At 39.1% G+C, this 15,872-nt stretch overlaps 1 protein-coding gene across 1 annotated transcript in view; it reads right to left on the reverse strand.

The window, feature by feature from the left end:
• LOC129696883 (trifunctional nucleotide phosphoesterase protein YfkN-like) overlaps positions 1 to 15,872 on the reverse strand; it is a 37,458-nt gene that overhangs the window by 13,318 nt on the left and 8,268 nt on the right. The window contains exons 4-5 of the mRNA XM_055634972.1: positions 13,429 to 13,576; positions 5,483 to 5,648 (exon numbers count right to left, since the gene is read on the reverse strand). Coding sequence (XP_055490947.1) covers positions 5,483 to 5,648; positions 13,429 to 13,576 — 314 coding nt within the window. The remainder of the gene's footprint in view (positions 1 to 5,482; positions 5,649 to 13,428; positions 13,577 to 15,872) is intronic.

Genomic DNA, 15,872 nt, shown 5'->3' on the forward strand with positions numbered 1-15,872 from the left:
AGTTGTGATGTCATTTTCAGGATACTATGGACATGGACCCCCAAGATCCCTCTGTACATCAATGCCCAAATGACAGAGGTCCCAGCACAGATCTCTGCAGAACACCATGGGTCACAAACCTGCAGCCAGAATAACACCCTTCTATCATCTGTGGGAAAGCTAGTTCTGACTCCAAACCACCAAGTCACCGTGAATCCCATGTATTTTAATCTGCTGGATCAGCCTATCATAAGGAACTTTGTCAAATACCTCGCTAAAATCCATGTAGACAACATCCACTGCCCTACCTTCATCAATCACCTTTGTCACCACCTCAACAAACTCAATCAAGGTAGTCAGATATAACCTGCCGTGGACCAAGTCAATCTGACTGTCCCGAATTATCGAATTCTCCTCCAAATCTGAGTAAATCCTACTCCAAAAAATCCTCTTCAATAGTTTCCCTACAAGTGATAAAAGGCTAACTGCCCTATAATTTTCTGGATTATCTCTATTTTTCCTTCTTAAACAAAGGAACAACAATGGCTCCTGGAGAATAGTTTTGGACTTCTTCACTCGTGGCCAGAGAGGATACAAAGATCTTTGTCAAGGCCCCTGCAATCGCCGCTCTTGCTCTTCTCAATAACCTGGGATAGATCCCTAGGGATTTATCTACCTTATTGCTTTTCAAGAAACCTGATACCACCTCCTTCTCGATCTTAAATTGGTCTAACATATTAGTATACCACTCACTGATGTTACAACCCTCCATGTCCTTCTCCTTGGTGAATACAAATGCAGAGTACTCGTTTAGTTCCTCGCCTATATCTTCTGACTCCAAACATTAATTCTGTCCTTTGCCCAAGAGCAAAATGTGGTGAAAAAAATACATTCAGAGAAAGATTGAAAAAGGAAAACCATATTTCAAATAATACTCTCATATGGTTATGAAATCTCATTCAGAAGATTCAAGAAAAAAGGAGATGCCAGTCTGATGACAGATAGAATGAAGTTATGGTAGGGACAGAGCATGAAATAGATTTAATTTAAAAAAGAAAATTCATCAGCCCTTCATTCTGGTCACATGGATAAGAGTGAAGGATTCAAAGCAAATTTACTCAAGGTATTGATCAGTCATTAATTGTACCTTTGCATCAGTGTCATCCTGCTGTGAAGAAAAGTAATATTGTCGGAGCTGAGTGAGGAATACTGTGCAGCGATTCTATCAATTTTCCTTTAAACATATGCTTTCTTTTTGTACCCACGCTCAAATCCTTCCATTTACTACATAGGCATGGTGTGTTAAGGTGCAAAATCCTCTCTAGTCTACCTCTGTGGTCTGATGTCTAATTTTCAGCCAACAGCGATGCTGACTGGGCCATCCCATTGGGAAATCAAGCACCCCAAATCTCCAATTTGCAGTGAAGATGTGTTTACAGACCATCTCAACTTCATAAAGAAATCCATTGGCACATATTATGTGGTGAGCTGCAAGCATGATTATTCATTAGAATCACCCCATTGTACAGAAATGAACAAAACATGCTTGAAGAGGAGCATTACACTACTGCACCACCTCTCCCCTACCTCCCCCCCCATTGTTGTATTCCCTTAGAGGAGACAAATAAAGGAAGAATTATTATTCGGCAAGGTAGAGAAATAAAGCAAAATATCTCAAACTCTTTTCTCATTATTTTTCCTTGTCCTATTTATTCACTCATGTAGGAAAGAACTGCAGATTACTGGTTTACACCAAAAGTAGACATTAAATGCTGGAGTTACTCAGTAGGACGGATAGCATCTCTGAATAGGGTCAGGGTTTCGGGTCAGGTCCCTTCTCAACTCATTAATTCATTCACTTCATTTAATGAGCCCCACTTTATGGCGCGCATATTTCCTTTTCTCATTTGACAGAACTTTAGATCTCTATTGAACTGATTGATATTACCTTCCCACAGATGCAGAATACTTGATCCATGTACAAAAGTGGGTGGGCTAGAATGTTTCCAAAGCAGTTGAACTTTTAATTGGTCCACCTCATATTTCAGCCTCAGGAAGGTCAAAGGCTGCCCATACACAAAGCCAGTCAGCCACCATATTCATTCCCTTTACTAGGGAAGTGTACAAAATTATTCAACTTGGTTACAGTTCATATTAATTTTAAAAACATGTCACCATTGGAACTGCAAGAATGTCAATAGTTTTAAATACAGTGATGACAATCAGAATAAAAGTTGCCATGGCTCTTCTTTGTATTTTTGCAAAACATTTGTTAGAATGTTATGCACAAGATGAAAGGTATTATTGATATTTCATGAAGTGAAAGCAATTGATGACTTTATTCCTATAGCTGGAATAATATGCAGTGTGCTCAATGAGTATATAAGGACTGACGTAGTGAGCCTTCTTTAACTGTTCAAAACTACTCTCAACTGGAACAAACAAAAAAATTGCTGGAAGAACTCAATAGGTCGAGCACATCAGCGAAGGCAAAGAGATAGTCAACAGTTCTGTTAGAGTCAGGACCGAGTGCAGAGGGGAGAGAGTCAGTATAAAGAGAGAGGGGCAAATAGGGGTTGGCAGGCAATACATAGAACCAAGTGAGAAGGATAATGGGCAGGTGGAGCCAGTGGGAGAGGGAGGGATGAAGTTGGGAGACAATGGCTGTTGGGTAATAGGTAGAGGCAGACAAGGAGAGAGGAAAAAAGGTAAATGGAGTCGCATGGGTGGAGGGAAGGATGGAGCAGGAGGGAATTTTCTCCATTTCCTGGATGTCTGTTCTCACCCACATCCCTCCCCCCCCGACAGAACAGAGTTCCCTTGGTCCTCACTTTTCACATCTCCATCAAGCATAGCATCCTTAGCTATTTCCACCAGCTGTAATGGGATCCCACCATCAGTGTACATCTTCCACTCTGCACTTTTTTTTCTGTTTTCTGCCGGGATTACTCTCTCTATGACCCCCTTGGTCCCTACATTGGCAAGACCAAGCTTAGATTGCTTTGCCGAGTGCCTGCACTTTGTCCACGATAACCATCCGGAGTACCTGGTTGCATGCCATTTTAACTCCCTGTCCCATTTCCACCTCGACATGTCTGTCCTCTGACTTCCCCGTTGCCAGCATAAGGCCATATGTAAATTGGAAGAACACCACTTCGTATTTTGCCTGGGTAATTTACAACCTTAGGGTGTGAACATTGATTGGTTTCAATTTCATGCAATCTGCACTCCCTGTGCTCCTTTCTTACATCTTCATATCCACACAGGTTCCCCCACCTGGTTCCATCTGTCCATCACACACACACACTATATCTTCTGGGTCTTCTATACCTCCCCCTTTGCCCATTATCCTTTTATTTCTGATCAAAATAGTCAATCCTGATGAAACAGCATTTCATTTGCACTTCTTCCAGTCTACTACTGTATATGAGATTTAGTATTCACAATGCGGTCTAACTGCCCGCATTAACCAATTAGACTGTATGAATTATTCTCCACAAAACTCTGCCATCACATTAACATAGATATTCTCTTTGTCCTATTTATCTGCCTTGCCACCTTCTCTGCAATTTAAAACAATCTTTTTTTCATATCGTTCATATTTCTGATAAAGATCTTCTAATGTGAAATGTTAACTGCGAATTTAATTGTTTTTCATCAGTTACATGCCTTGGGAATTAGAAATATTTCATCACAATTTGTAGGTAATACTAAACTATAATTTACAATTAATTCTAAGCCATTCTGTGACATGAGAAATATTTCATCACAATTTGTAGGTAATACTAAACAACAATTTACAATTAGTTCTAAGCCATTCTGTGACATGCAAGATATTAGCAAATTCAAAGAATGATGTATATGTGAAAAATGATTTTCACAAGAAGAAATGTACAAATGGACCCAGGGATCAGGGGTTTAGGTTACAAATTACTGTAAAATGTCTAATGTTTAATATTTAAACCACAAAATGTTAACTATGATGGTTAAGAGTATGCTTTTAATATAAATGAATTATCACAGCACGTCTCACAGGTTTATAAGCCATCGGCAAGAGAATATGTAAGTCCCAACTACAGTCCGGGGGGGAGGACAATCGTGCAGATAACAGGTAGTGAAACTGATCAAATATAATCTTTGTCTTTACCGAAAACAAAACTAGCAAAAGGAACAATAAGAGAGAGCATGACAAATACTTGAATAAAAATAAACAAAATATGACAATTACAGTAGTAAGAAGACGTACACACATTGACAGGAAACTAATTGTAAAGTAATAACATACAATCGAACGTAGGAAAGCAAAAAAATGATGAAAACAAACAACTTCTTTGCTAGAATGGGAACACCTACACCGATGTAGACTGATATAGAAAGACACATTTCAAAGTAGGTAGAATTTAGGTAGAAGCTTAAATCTTTCATCTCAATGACTAAGGTTGTTTTTTGTGGGGGGGTTTGCCTAGCACTAAATAAGTAATATTCCTGCATGATAACCTGATTTAATTTTCACATGAAAAATAAAACATGCTATTCTTACTACATAAAGTGTGAATCGAATTAAGAGGTAGCTGTTGTATCTCCAGTTAACTTAGCAATCTGACACTTTACAAGATTCAGAAATCATTAAAAGTACGTTAATAAAACTATAAAATGCAAATAATGCACACTAGTTATTAAGATTGAAAGAGCTATGTAAAAATTATATATATATATTTAGATCTTATGCACTGTTGTTTTCTCCATATTATATACTCCCTTATAGACACTGGATAGAATGGGTCTTTTCCCTGGGGCACAGAAGGCTGTATGGTGATCTTGTAAAGGGTTATGAAATCATTAGGGCCAGAGTTAAGGTAAATGCTGAGTCTTTGTCCCAGGATAGAGGAATCTATAACTAAAGGGCACAGATTTAAGATGAGAGAGGAAATATTTAACCGGGGACCTGATTGGCAATTTTCCCATACAAAGGGTAGTAGGTATGTGGGATAAGTAGCCAGAGGAAGTGATAGCGGCAGGTATTAGAGCATTTAAACGTTCATGTGATGAATTGGCCCATTTGGCCCATCAAGTCTATTCGCCATTCAATCATGGCTGATCTATATCTTCCTCTTAACCCCATTCTCATGCCTTCTCCCCTTAACCCCTGACACCCAATTACCCAAATACAGATGTGCCAAGCTTGTGGCGTCATACACAAGAAGACTTGAAGCTGTAATTGCTGCCAAAGGTGCCTAAACAAAGTACTGAGTAAAGGGTCTGAATACTTATGTAAATGTGATATTTCAGTTATTTCTTTTTTAAATTTATTTAAAAGTTTTTAAACACCTGTTTTTGCTTTTTTTATTATGGGGTATTGTGTGTAGATTGATGATTAAAAAAAACGAATTTAATCTATTTTAGAATAAGGCTATTACATAACAAAATATGGAAAAAGTGAAGGGGTCTGAATACTTTCTGAATGCACTGTACCCCAAGGTAAAAAGGTTCCAGAAATAGTTACCTTCCATCAAGTTCTGGATACATGCTGACACCATTTTCTAAAGCTTCCAATAGTTGTTCTGCTGTCACTTGGACAACCAAGAGTGGATCCACGATAGGCAAAACCAACAATAGATCGTGCATGGTGAAGTTACCTGGTGGATGTAAGCGATCTGAGCGCAAAGTCCCTAGGAATTCAAAAATATTGATTACTTTTGTAGATTTGGTCCAAATTCTCAAACAGAGTCCAAGGTATTACTTTAATGACTTTATTTCTTGTTAGAAATCTATTTCCATGATTTGTTGGGATGTAATATTTGATGTATAAAACATTGGTGAGACTGCACTTGGAGTATAGTGTTCAACTTTGGATACCCTGCTATAGAAAGATATCATTAAGTTGGAAAGGATGCTGAGAAGATTTATGAGGATGTTGCCACAACTTCAGGGCCTGGACTATGGAGAAAGATTGAGCAGACTAGGACTTTATACCTTGGAGGAAGGAAGCTGAAAAGTGATCTTCCAGAAGTGTATGAAATCATGATAGAAATAGATAGCGTGAATGCACGGAGCCTTTTTCCCAGGATGCAGGAATCGGGAACTAGAGAGCATAAATTGAGAGGTGAAATATTTAATAGGAAGCTGAGGGCCAACTTTTTCATCTAGAGTGTGGTGGGTATTTTGAACGAACTGCCAGCGGAAATAGATGTGACACTTACATTAATAACATTTAAAAGACATTTGGACAGATATATGGATCGGAAAGGTTTGGAGGGACATGGGCCAAAAACAGGCAAATGCGACTAGCTTAGATGGAGCACCGTGGTCAGCATGGATGAGTTGGGCCGAAGGGTAGATTTCCGTACTGTATAATTCTATAATAATCAGGGAGTGAAGTTGGTCATTTGTTTTATTACTGAGAGATCAAAAGAACCTCTAAATGTTGCAGAACAGGTGAATAGAGTAGCTCAAAAGGCATTTGGCGTGTTTTCCATTATTAGCCGAGCAAAGAATAGAAGAATGAGGGAGGTATTGCTAGATTAGTGTAGAAAATTAGTTGGATAATGCATATGAAGTTCTGGTCAAATTAGCGGGCAACCTCGTTACACTCGAGATGGTATAGAGGAGATTTAAGAAGGTGTTGCCAAGAACTAGAGAATGTTAGAAATTAGGAAAGATTGGAAAGGCTATGGTTGTTTTCTTTAGAGTAGCAGAGGCTAAATATTGAAGTTTAAATGAGCTGCATAGGATTATGAAATACCCACATAAACAGGGAAGACCTATTTTATTTAGCAGATGACTCAGGTGATTTATTTAAAGTCATTGGTAAAAGGATTAGTGAGGGTTTTAAGGGAAAAAAATGTAACTAAGTGAAGCAACTCTGCCTAAAATGATAGTAGAGTTTGAAATACTTACATTTTTTAAAGTACCTGATGTGTACTTAAAAGCTATGATCTGCAGAACAGCAGACCTGCTGGATGGTGGCATTAAGCTTAGACCTGCTGGATGGTGGCATTAAGCTTAGTCGTTCTTTTTTGGGATGGATATTTTCATGTATATTTTCGATGATTAAATCATGTGACATAGACATCTCTAATAAACCCAACCTTGTAGGTTATATCTGTAACAGCTCCTGAAGCAAGGAGGGAATTACAAGTCATCCACTTTGATATACCTGCAGTCATACAGAATGAGTAAGGATCCCAGACTTTTAAAGTCCCGATAGACATTACAGGACCCAAGTGAGTCTTTCCAAAAATCTAGTATTCCAGAATTATTGAATCTTTTTAATTTAAATTCCACAGCTGCCATGATTGGAATTGATTCTGTCTGTCTGAATCAATGATCCACAGATCAATTCAGTGTCAACACACATTTGCCTTGTGAAAAAAAATCTGCATCCAATAAAGATAAAATTTGAATTTGCAATCATATCAACATGGTGATAATTCCTACAAATCACAGAGCAAAAACTGAAAATGCCAGGCTGAATATATTAGAGAATATAATAGAGAAAGCTAGTAGACAGAATGGGAGGCAGGAAGCAGAAAAGGGAAGCACTCGGACACAAGAGGAGAAAGAAAAAAAAGGAAATAAACAGAGAAGAAGAGACGGGGGGTTTCTTAAATGTGCATATTTTAATGCTAGGAGCATTGTAAGAAAGGTGGATGAGCTTAGAGTCTGGATAGACACCTGGAAGTATGATGTTGTGGCAATCAGTGAAACATGGTTGCAGGAGGGCTGTGACTGGAAACTAAATATTCCAGGATTTTGTTGCTTCAGGTGTGATAGAATTGGAGGGGCAAGAGGTGGAGGTGTTGCATTACTAGTTAGGGAAGATATTACAGCAGTGCTTTGGCAGGATAGATTGGAGGGCTCATCTACGGCGGCTATTTGGGTGGAACTGAGAATTGGGAAAGGTGTAGCAACACTTATAGGGGTGTATTATAGACCGCCAAATGGGGAACGAGAATTGGAAGAGCAAATATGTAAGGAGATAGCAGATATTAGTAGTAAGCACAAGGTAGTGATTATGGGAGATTTCAACTTTCCACACATAGACTGGGAAACACATTCTGTAAATGGGCTGGATGGTTTGGAGTTTGTAAAACATGTGCAGGATAGTTTTTGCAACGATACATAGAGGTACCTACTAGAGGAGGGGCAGTGCTGGACCTCCTGTTAGGAACTGAGACGGGACGGGTGGCGGAGGTATGCGTTGGGGAGCACTTTGGGTCCAGTGATCACAATACCATTAGTTTCAATATAATTATGGAGGTGGTCAGAACTGGACCTAGGGTTGAGATTTTTGATTGGAGAAAGGCTAACTTTGATGAGATGCAAGATGATTTAAAAGGAGTGAACTGGGACATTTTGTTTTATGGGAAAGATGTAGAAGAGAAATGGAGGACATTTAAAGGGGAAATTTTAAGAGTACAGAATCTTTATGTTCCTGTTCGGTTGAAAGGAAACAGTAAAAATTGGAAAGAGCCCTGGTTTTCAAGGGGAATTGGACATCTTGTTCCGAAAAAGAGGGAGATCTACAATAATTATAGGCAGCATGAAGTAAATGAGGTGCTTGTGGAGTATAAGGAATGTAAAAAGAATCTTAAGAAAGAAATTAGAAAAGCTAAAAGAAGATATGAGGTTGCTTTGGCAAGTAATGTGAAAGTAATTCCAAAGGGTTTCTACAGCTATATTAATAGCAAAAGGATAACGAGGGATAAAATTGGTCCATTGGAGAGACAGAGTGGGCAGCTTTCTGCAGAGCCAAAAGAGATGGGGGAGATATTGAACAATTTATTTTCTTCGGCATTCACCAAGGAGAAGGATATTGAATTATGTGAGGTAAGGGAAACGAGTAGAGTAGCTATGGATACTATGAGTTTCAAAGTAAAAGAAGTACTGACACTTTTGAAAAATATAAAAGTGGATAAGTCTGCAGGTCCTGACAGGATATTCCCTAGGACATTGAGGGAAGTTAGTGTAGAAATAGCCGGGGCTATGACATAAATATTTCAAATGTCATTAGAAAAGGGAATAGTCCCCGAGGATTGGCGTACTGCGCATGTTGTTCCATTGTTTAAAAAGGGTTCTAAGAGTAAACCTAGCAATTATAGACCAGTTAGTTTGACTTCAGTGTTAAAGAGGGAACTGCAGATGCTGGAGTTTGACTTCAGTGGTGGGCAAATTAATGGAAAAGATACTTACAGTCAATATGGATATGCCTGGAAGGTCTGTTTGACTAAACAGGGTCGGATTTTTTGAAGAGTTACTAGGGAAATTGACGAGGGAAGGTCATGTTGTCTATCTGGACTTTGTAAATTTTTTGAAGAGGTTCCTCATGGAAGGTTGGTTAAGAAGGTTAAAACTGTTGGGTATAAATGGGAAAGCAAGTGGATGCAACAGTGGCTGAATAGGACTTTAGGGTAAGGGTTTGACAAGCTGTTTGTCGGGTTGGAGGCAGGTGACTAGTGAGGTGCCTCAGGGATCTGTGTTGGGTCCTTTGTTGTTTGTCATGTACATCAATGATCTGGATGAAGGGGTGGTAAATTGGATTAGTAAGTATGCAGATGATACCAAGATAGGGGGTGTTGTGGATAATGAAGAGGATTTCCAAAGTCTACAGAGTGAATTAGGCCATTTGGAAAAAATGGGCTGAAAGATGGCAGATGGAGTTTAATGCTGATAAATGTGAGGTGCTACACCTTGGCAGGACAAATCAAAATAGGAAGTACATGGTAAATGGTAGGGAATTGAAGAATACAGTTGAACAGAGGGATCTGGGAATAACCGTGCATAGTTCCTTGAAGGTGGAATCTCATATAGATAGGGTGGCAAAGAAAGCTTTTGGTGTGCTGGCCTTTATAAATCAGAGTATTAAGTATAGAAGTTGGGATGTAATGTTAAAATTGTACAAGGCATTGGTGAGGCCAATTCTGGAGTATGGTGTACAATTTTGGTCGCCTAATTATAGGAAGGATGTCAACAAAATATAGAGAGTACAGAGGAGATTTACTAGAATGTTGCCTGGGTTTCAACAACTAAGTTACAGAGAAAGGTTGAATAAGTTAGGGCTTTATTCTCTGGAGCGCAGAAGGTTAAGGGGGGACTTGATAGAGGTCTTTAAAATGATGAGAGGGATAGACCGAGTTGATGTGGACAAGCTTTTCCCTTTGAGAATAGGGAAGATTCAAACAAGAGGACGTGACTTCAGAATTAAGGGACAGAAGTTTAGGGGTAACATGAGGGGGAACTTCTTTACTCAGAGAGTGGTAGCGGTGTGGAATGAGCTTCCAGTGGAAGTGGTGGCGGCAGGTTCGTTGGTATCATTTAAAAATAAATTGGATAGGCATATGGATGAGAAGAGAATGGAGGGTTATGGTATGAGTGCAGGCAGGTGGGACTAAGGGAAAAAAGTTGTTTGGCACGGACTTGTAGGGCCGAGATGGCCTGTTTCCGTGCTGTAATTGTTATATGGTTATATGGTAACAAACGTGGGGTGGCATATATGCTAATATATAAGAACCATTATTATTCTAATTTTGCAACAGATCTGTACAATTAATAAGATTACGACTCCCATTCCACTAAACAGCAGAGATCACAAAGCCCCCTGCTGTATAAGCACTAAGTTGAACGGATATACCAAATCTGATTTGTATTCTGCCATTAACAGACTCTATGAATATCTTACTTTTTAAGATTTATTTTCAAGATTATTTCCCTTTTCCTTTCCACCCATGAAGACATTGACATTTAAGTATGTGTTTCCAAAGACGCTTGTAAACTTCCATAAAGTGCCAATTCTTCCGAAGTGTTCCCAAACAAGCTTGATGTGTAACCTCGCAGGCAGAATAACTTGAAAATATGTTGCACTTATTTAAATACAGTAATTAAGCTTTCAGTAGAAGTCACTAGATTGTAATTAGGAATGGAATATAATATACCAAGGCCAAAAACAACACCTAATTACTTGTCTATTTCAGAGCAGGAAACAGTCTGCCATTTTCTACCAATCGATATTACATCATATTGCATTTACTCACTGGGCTATTGAGGGAAGCCTTACATTATATTACCACCTTCATTTAACTTCAGAGTAAATTACAAATATTCTTTCATCCTGACTTGTTCAAACACTACTGAGACTGATTTTGTTGCTGTTTCTTACAATGACTAAATAAAACATGACTGCACAAGTTCCTTTTTGCCAGGGATTGTTATGATCTATGAAGGTTGGCGGCTGAATAGCTGAGATCATTAATTCAAGATACCTAATGATAAGCAAAATATGGTTGTTTATTTTTATTTTATAGCAGTATAAAGGTTCTTTATAACCATTTTTTCTCCTAATCCTTGGAAAATTATTAAAGTGTGTTTTTGTTTCTCTTAAATGTCAAAACATGGATCATTAGTCATACACTTCATCAAAGTTCAAACTGCTCTATATTCTGTGGAGTGGTCAGGTAGCAAGGATCAGAACTTATCTCAATGTTTGAATCCAACCTAAAGTCCTTAGAAACATAGAAACATAGAAAATAGGTGCAGGAGTAGACCATTCGGCCCTTCGAGCCTGCACCGCCATTCAATATGATCATAGCTGATCATCCAACTCAGTATCCTGTACCTGCCTTCTCTCCATTCCCCCTGATCCCTTTAGCCACAAGGGCCACATCTAACTCCCTCTTAAATATAGCCAATGAACTGGCCTCAACTACCTTCCGTGGCAGAGAATTTCAGAGATTCACCACTCTCTGTGTGAAAAATGTTTTTCTCATCTCGGTCCAAAAAGATTTCCCCCTTATCTGCAGTTTAGGATTCCTACCATTGCTACCCAGAAGAAAGTAGAAATACTGCATCAGATTCAGATTCAGATTAGTTTACTGCCATATACACCAGGGTGCAATTAAATTCCTAGTTCACATGAAGCTCTCAGAGTAAGCAATAAATACAATACGTACACAATAAACACAATAAACGTGAAAACAGTCGAATGGTGAAGGATGGTAGTGCAAAATGAAATTGTATAATAATGTGTAATAATCGAATAAATTAATAAGGTCAAATTAAGAGTACATTTGTCAGTATGTGTCAGCACCTCTGAAAAAATGTGATTGCTTCATGAGTCTGATAGCCAATGGGAAGACGCTGTTCTACCTAATTTAGTCTAGTCTAGACATCCAGACATGGGGACAACATACAAACTCTGTACAGGCAAGCACCCATAGTCAGGACCGAACCCGGGTCTCAGGCGCTGTAAGACAGTAGCTCTACTGCTATGCCATTGCAAGAGAAGAGTAGTTGCCATGACAGACTGAAATGGATCCCATCAAATACTCTATAGGTCAAAAGAATCATTGTGGGCATGCTGAATTTTCTAGGATGTCTATGAAAGTAGGTACATGGATGCGCTTTCCTGAACATTGCATCAATGTGAAGGAGCCATATTACATTGCTCATGACATGGATACCAAGAAACTTGTAGTTGTCTATGGTAGCACCATTGGTGAGGACAGGATATGTTTACCACACAAACCTCTCTACTCAGCCTCTTTAGGGAAAAAACGAATACTTTTATCTTGCTGATGTTGCCTTGATAGTCTCTCTGTCTATTTCCTGTATTTTGTTTCATCGTTGTTATTGATCCGACCAACAACAGTGTTGTCACCCATGAACTTAAAGATCAAGTTTTAGTGCCTTGCTTGGCCACACAGTCATGGTGTATTGAGAGTCAGGGTGGAGGAAAGATTATAAACAATTGCAACTGACAGAGGTCTGTCCATTAGTAAGTCAGAAGTCAGTTACAGAAAGAGGCCCCAGGTCCAAGGTCCAGAAGTTTAGGGATGAGTTTATTTAGTATTATGGTGTTGAAAGCTATCAGTAGCCAATGAATAGCATCCTGATATGAGTGTTATTGTCAAGGCTGAATGTAGATCGATAAGTGTAGACCTATTTTTCCTAGTAGGCAAATTACAAGCATTCTAGATTGGCACAGATGTGGTGATTACCAATCTTTCAAAGCACAATATACTTCATGTGTTGATTAGGGAGCTTAAGGTAAAGGAACCCTTATGAAGTATTGACTATCTATCTATAATAATAACAATTCTGATCTTGGATATGAATGTATTTATTTGTGTGTGTCTTGTTAGTCTGTGATTCACATCTCCTCAAAAACCTGACACGCTCTGCGTGAAAAATGTTTTTCTCATCTTGGTCCTAAAGGATTTCCCCTTTATCCTTAAACTGTGACCCCTTGTCCTGGACTTCCCCAACATCGGGAACAATCTTCCTGCATCTAGCCTGTCCAACCCCCTAAGAATTTTGTACGTTTCTATAAGATCCCCCCTCAATCTTCTAAATTCTAGCGAGTCCAAGCCAAGTCTATCCAGCTATCCTTATTAGAAATAGTCAGATAGTTCCTACTAAGTTACTGAAAACAAGGATTTATAGAAGAAAATATACCTGAATTAAGCAAAGCCACATCAGCATGCGTGGCTTCAAGCATGGCATTGGTAACAAGGTTCCCTAGACTGCTTTCTGATTTTCTTACTGTGGTGAAACGGCCATCCAGTTCTACCTCTATCTGACAAAGCACTTCTTCCATCAGATGCTGTATAGATAAAAATGAAAGTCTGTAACTTTTTTTAATTTTTTATTTATGGTGAATACTCTAGTAAATTATCAACTGGTACCTGCTTCAAACCAGATCTCAGTTCATTATGATTATATATACACTAATTTTAAGTACTGAATATTAACCAAACTAATTGCATTACATGTTTTTAAGGTCCTCTGATCAAGCTGTGTGGTCAAAAAATGAATCAGAAATCAAGAGCTGCAAAATACTCCTCCAGCTAAGTAACAATATGCAGCATAGTGGAAGATGTACCATGTCCTTTGGTGGTGGGAGGGGTCTAAATACTGAACTGCAACTTATGATGTAAACAATATAAACTTTAATTTATTTTATGTATCATTTTTAATTTCATGATCCCTTTCGAGGAATTTTCTACTCAAAGACAACCCTATTAATTAGATATTGAATCATTCTACTTTAGTGTAGCATTCTCGTGTCCACTGGTCTATAAGGCTCCTACAACCAAAAAAATATCCACAGCTAGCAACATGTCATTAAAAAAATGTTAGATGCTTTAATGTACTTTCAATAGACAATAACCAATAGGGGCAGGAGACGGCCATTCGGCCCTTCGAGCCAGCACCGCCATTCAATGTGATCATGGCTGATCATCCCCAATCAGTACCCCGTTCCTGTCTTCTCCCCATATCCCGATTCCGTTTTTAAGAGCCCTATCTAGCTCTCTCTTGAAAGCATCCAGAGAACCTGCCTCCACCGCCCTCTGAGGCAGAGAAATCCACAGACTCAGTTGAACTCCACTCAGTTGAACTAAGACTAGTACAGTGATTCCAAATGTTGCTATTTGTCAGATAAACTTAAACTGCAATGGTAGCAAATATACATCTTCAATTGATAATAAAAGGTTTTATGAACACTGTAATTCTGCAAACAAATAGATCAATTGACCCAACAAAAGATTCAAGTTAACCTGTTATGTTTTTAGATATCTGATGCCAGCCAAATCACATCAGAGGTCAGAGATATTACCCCCCAGCAGCTCAGAGATATAAAGACAGATATCAACCAGCTTTTGGCAAACGCTGTCAAAGCAAGGGTTTGTGCATTCAGGAGTGGAAAGGGGAAGGGTATTTCAGTTTCTGGATGTGTAGACTTAAAGCAAGAATGTATACTGAGCAACACAAACAAAGAAGATACTGAAGCTAATACCTAATCTTGTGATTAGGAATACAATTGCAGTCATTCACCAAAAACACCAATAACAGAGAACAAGATCTATAGTTAGGAAAACCGCACCATATGAAATCTTAAATACATATATTACAAATATATATATATATATATATATATATATATATATATATATATATATATATATATATATATATATAAATAAACTGTGGATAATATGATTAACTATGAATATATAAGTATACTAGACTAAGTGGGACCCGTTGGGTCCCATGTTCACATGGGAGGGCTGGTTCCCCAATGCAATATTCCACCTCTCCACCAATTCCAATATCGGTGGCCAGTGGGAGTGGGGGAAGGGGGGGGGGGGCTTTCTGGAGCGCTAGTATGGGTATTGTGGGCTGAAGGGACTGGTTTCTAGAGGGCTAGTATGGACATTGTGGGCCAAATGGATTCTTGCGGTGGCAGCTCAGTCACTCAAGCCTGATGTGCTGGCAGCTCACTCACGGCTGGTGGGCGAGCAGTTGACTGTTCCTTGAAATTCCATTTCAAGCAGGGTGCGAGGCCACCAAATTCAAATACAGTTTCCTACCATTTCAAGCAGGGTGCAAGGCCACCAAATTCAAATGCAGTTTCATACCACTTCAAGCCGGGTGCAAGGCCTCCAAATTCAGGTGCAGTTTCCTACCACTTCAAGCAGGGTGCAAGGCCACCGAATTCAAGTGCAGTTTCCGACTATTTCCAGCAGGGTGCAAGGCCACCAAATTCAAGTTCAGTTTCATACCACTTCAAGCAGGGTGCAGAGCCACCAAACTCAAGTGCAGTTTCCTACCACTTCAAGCAGGGTGCAGGGCCACCAAACTCAAGTGCAGTTTCATACCACTTCAAGCAGGGTGCAAGACAACCAAGTTCAAGTGCAGTTTCATACCATTTCAAGAAAGGTGCAAGGCCACCAAATTCAAGTGCAGTTTCATACCATTTCATGCAGGGTGCAAAGCCACCACATTCAAATGCAGTTTCATACCATTTCAAGCAGGCTGAAACCACCATAAAACCGCACACACCACATAAACACCACACTCACAATTCAGTAGACATTCAGTGTGTTCAGTTGATTCAC

Source organism: Leucoraja erinacea, chromosome 1 (genome assembly GCF_028641065.1).
Source record: "Leucoraja erinacea ecotype New England chromosome 1, Leri_hhj_1, whole genome shotgun sequence".
NCBI lineage: Eukaryota > Metazoa > Chordata > Chondrichthyes > Rajiformes > Rajidae > Leucoraja > Leucoraja erinaceus.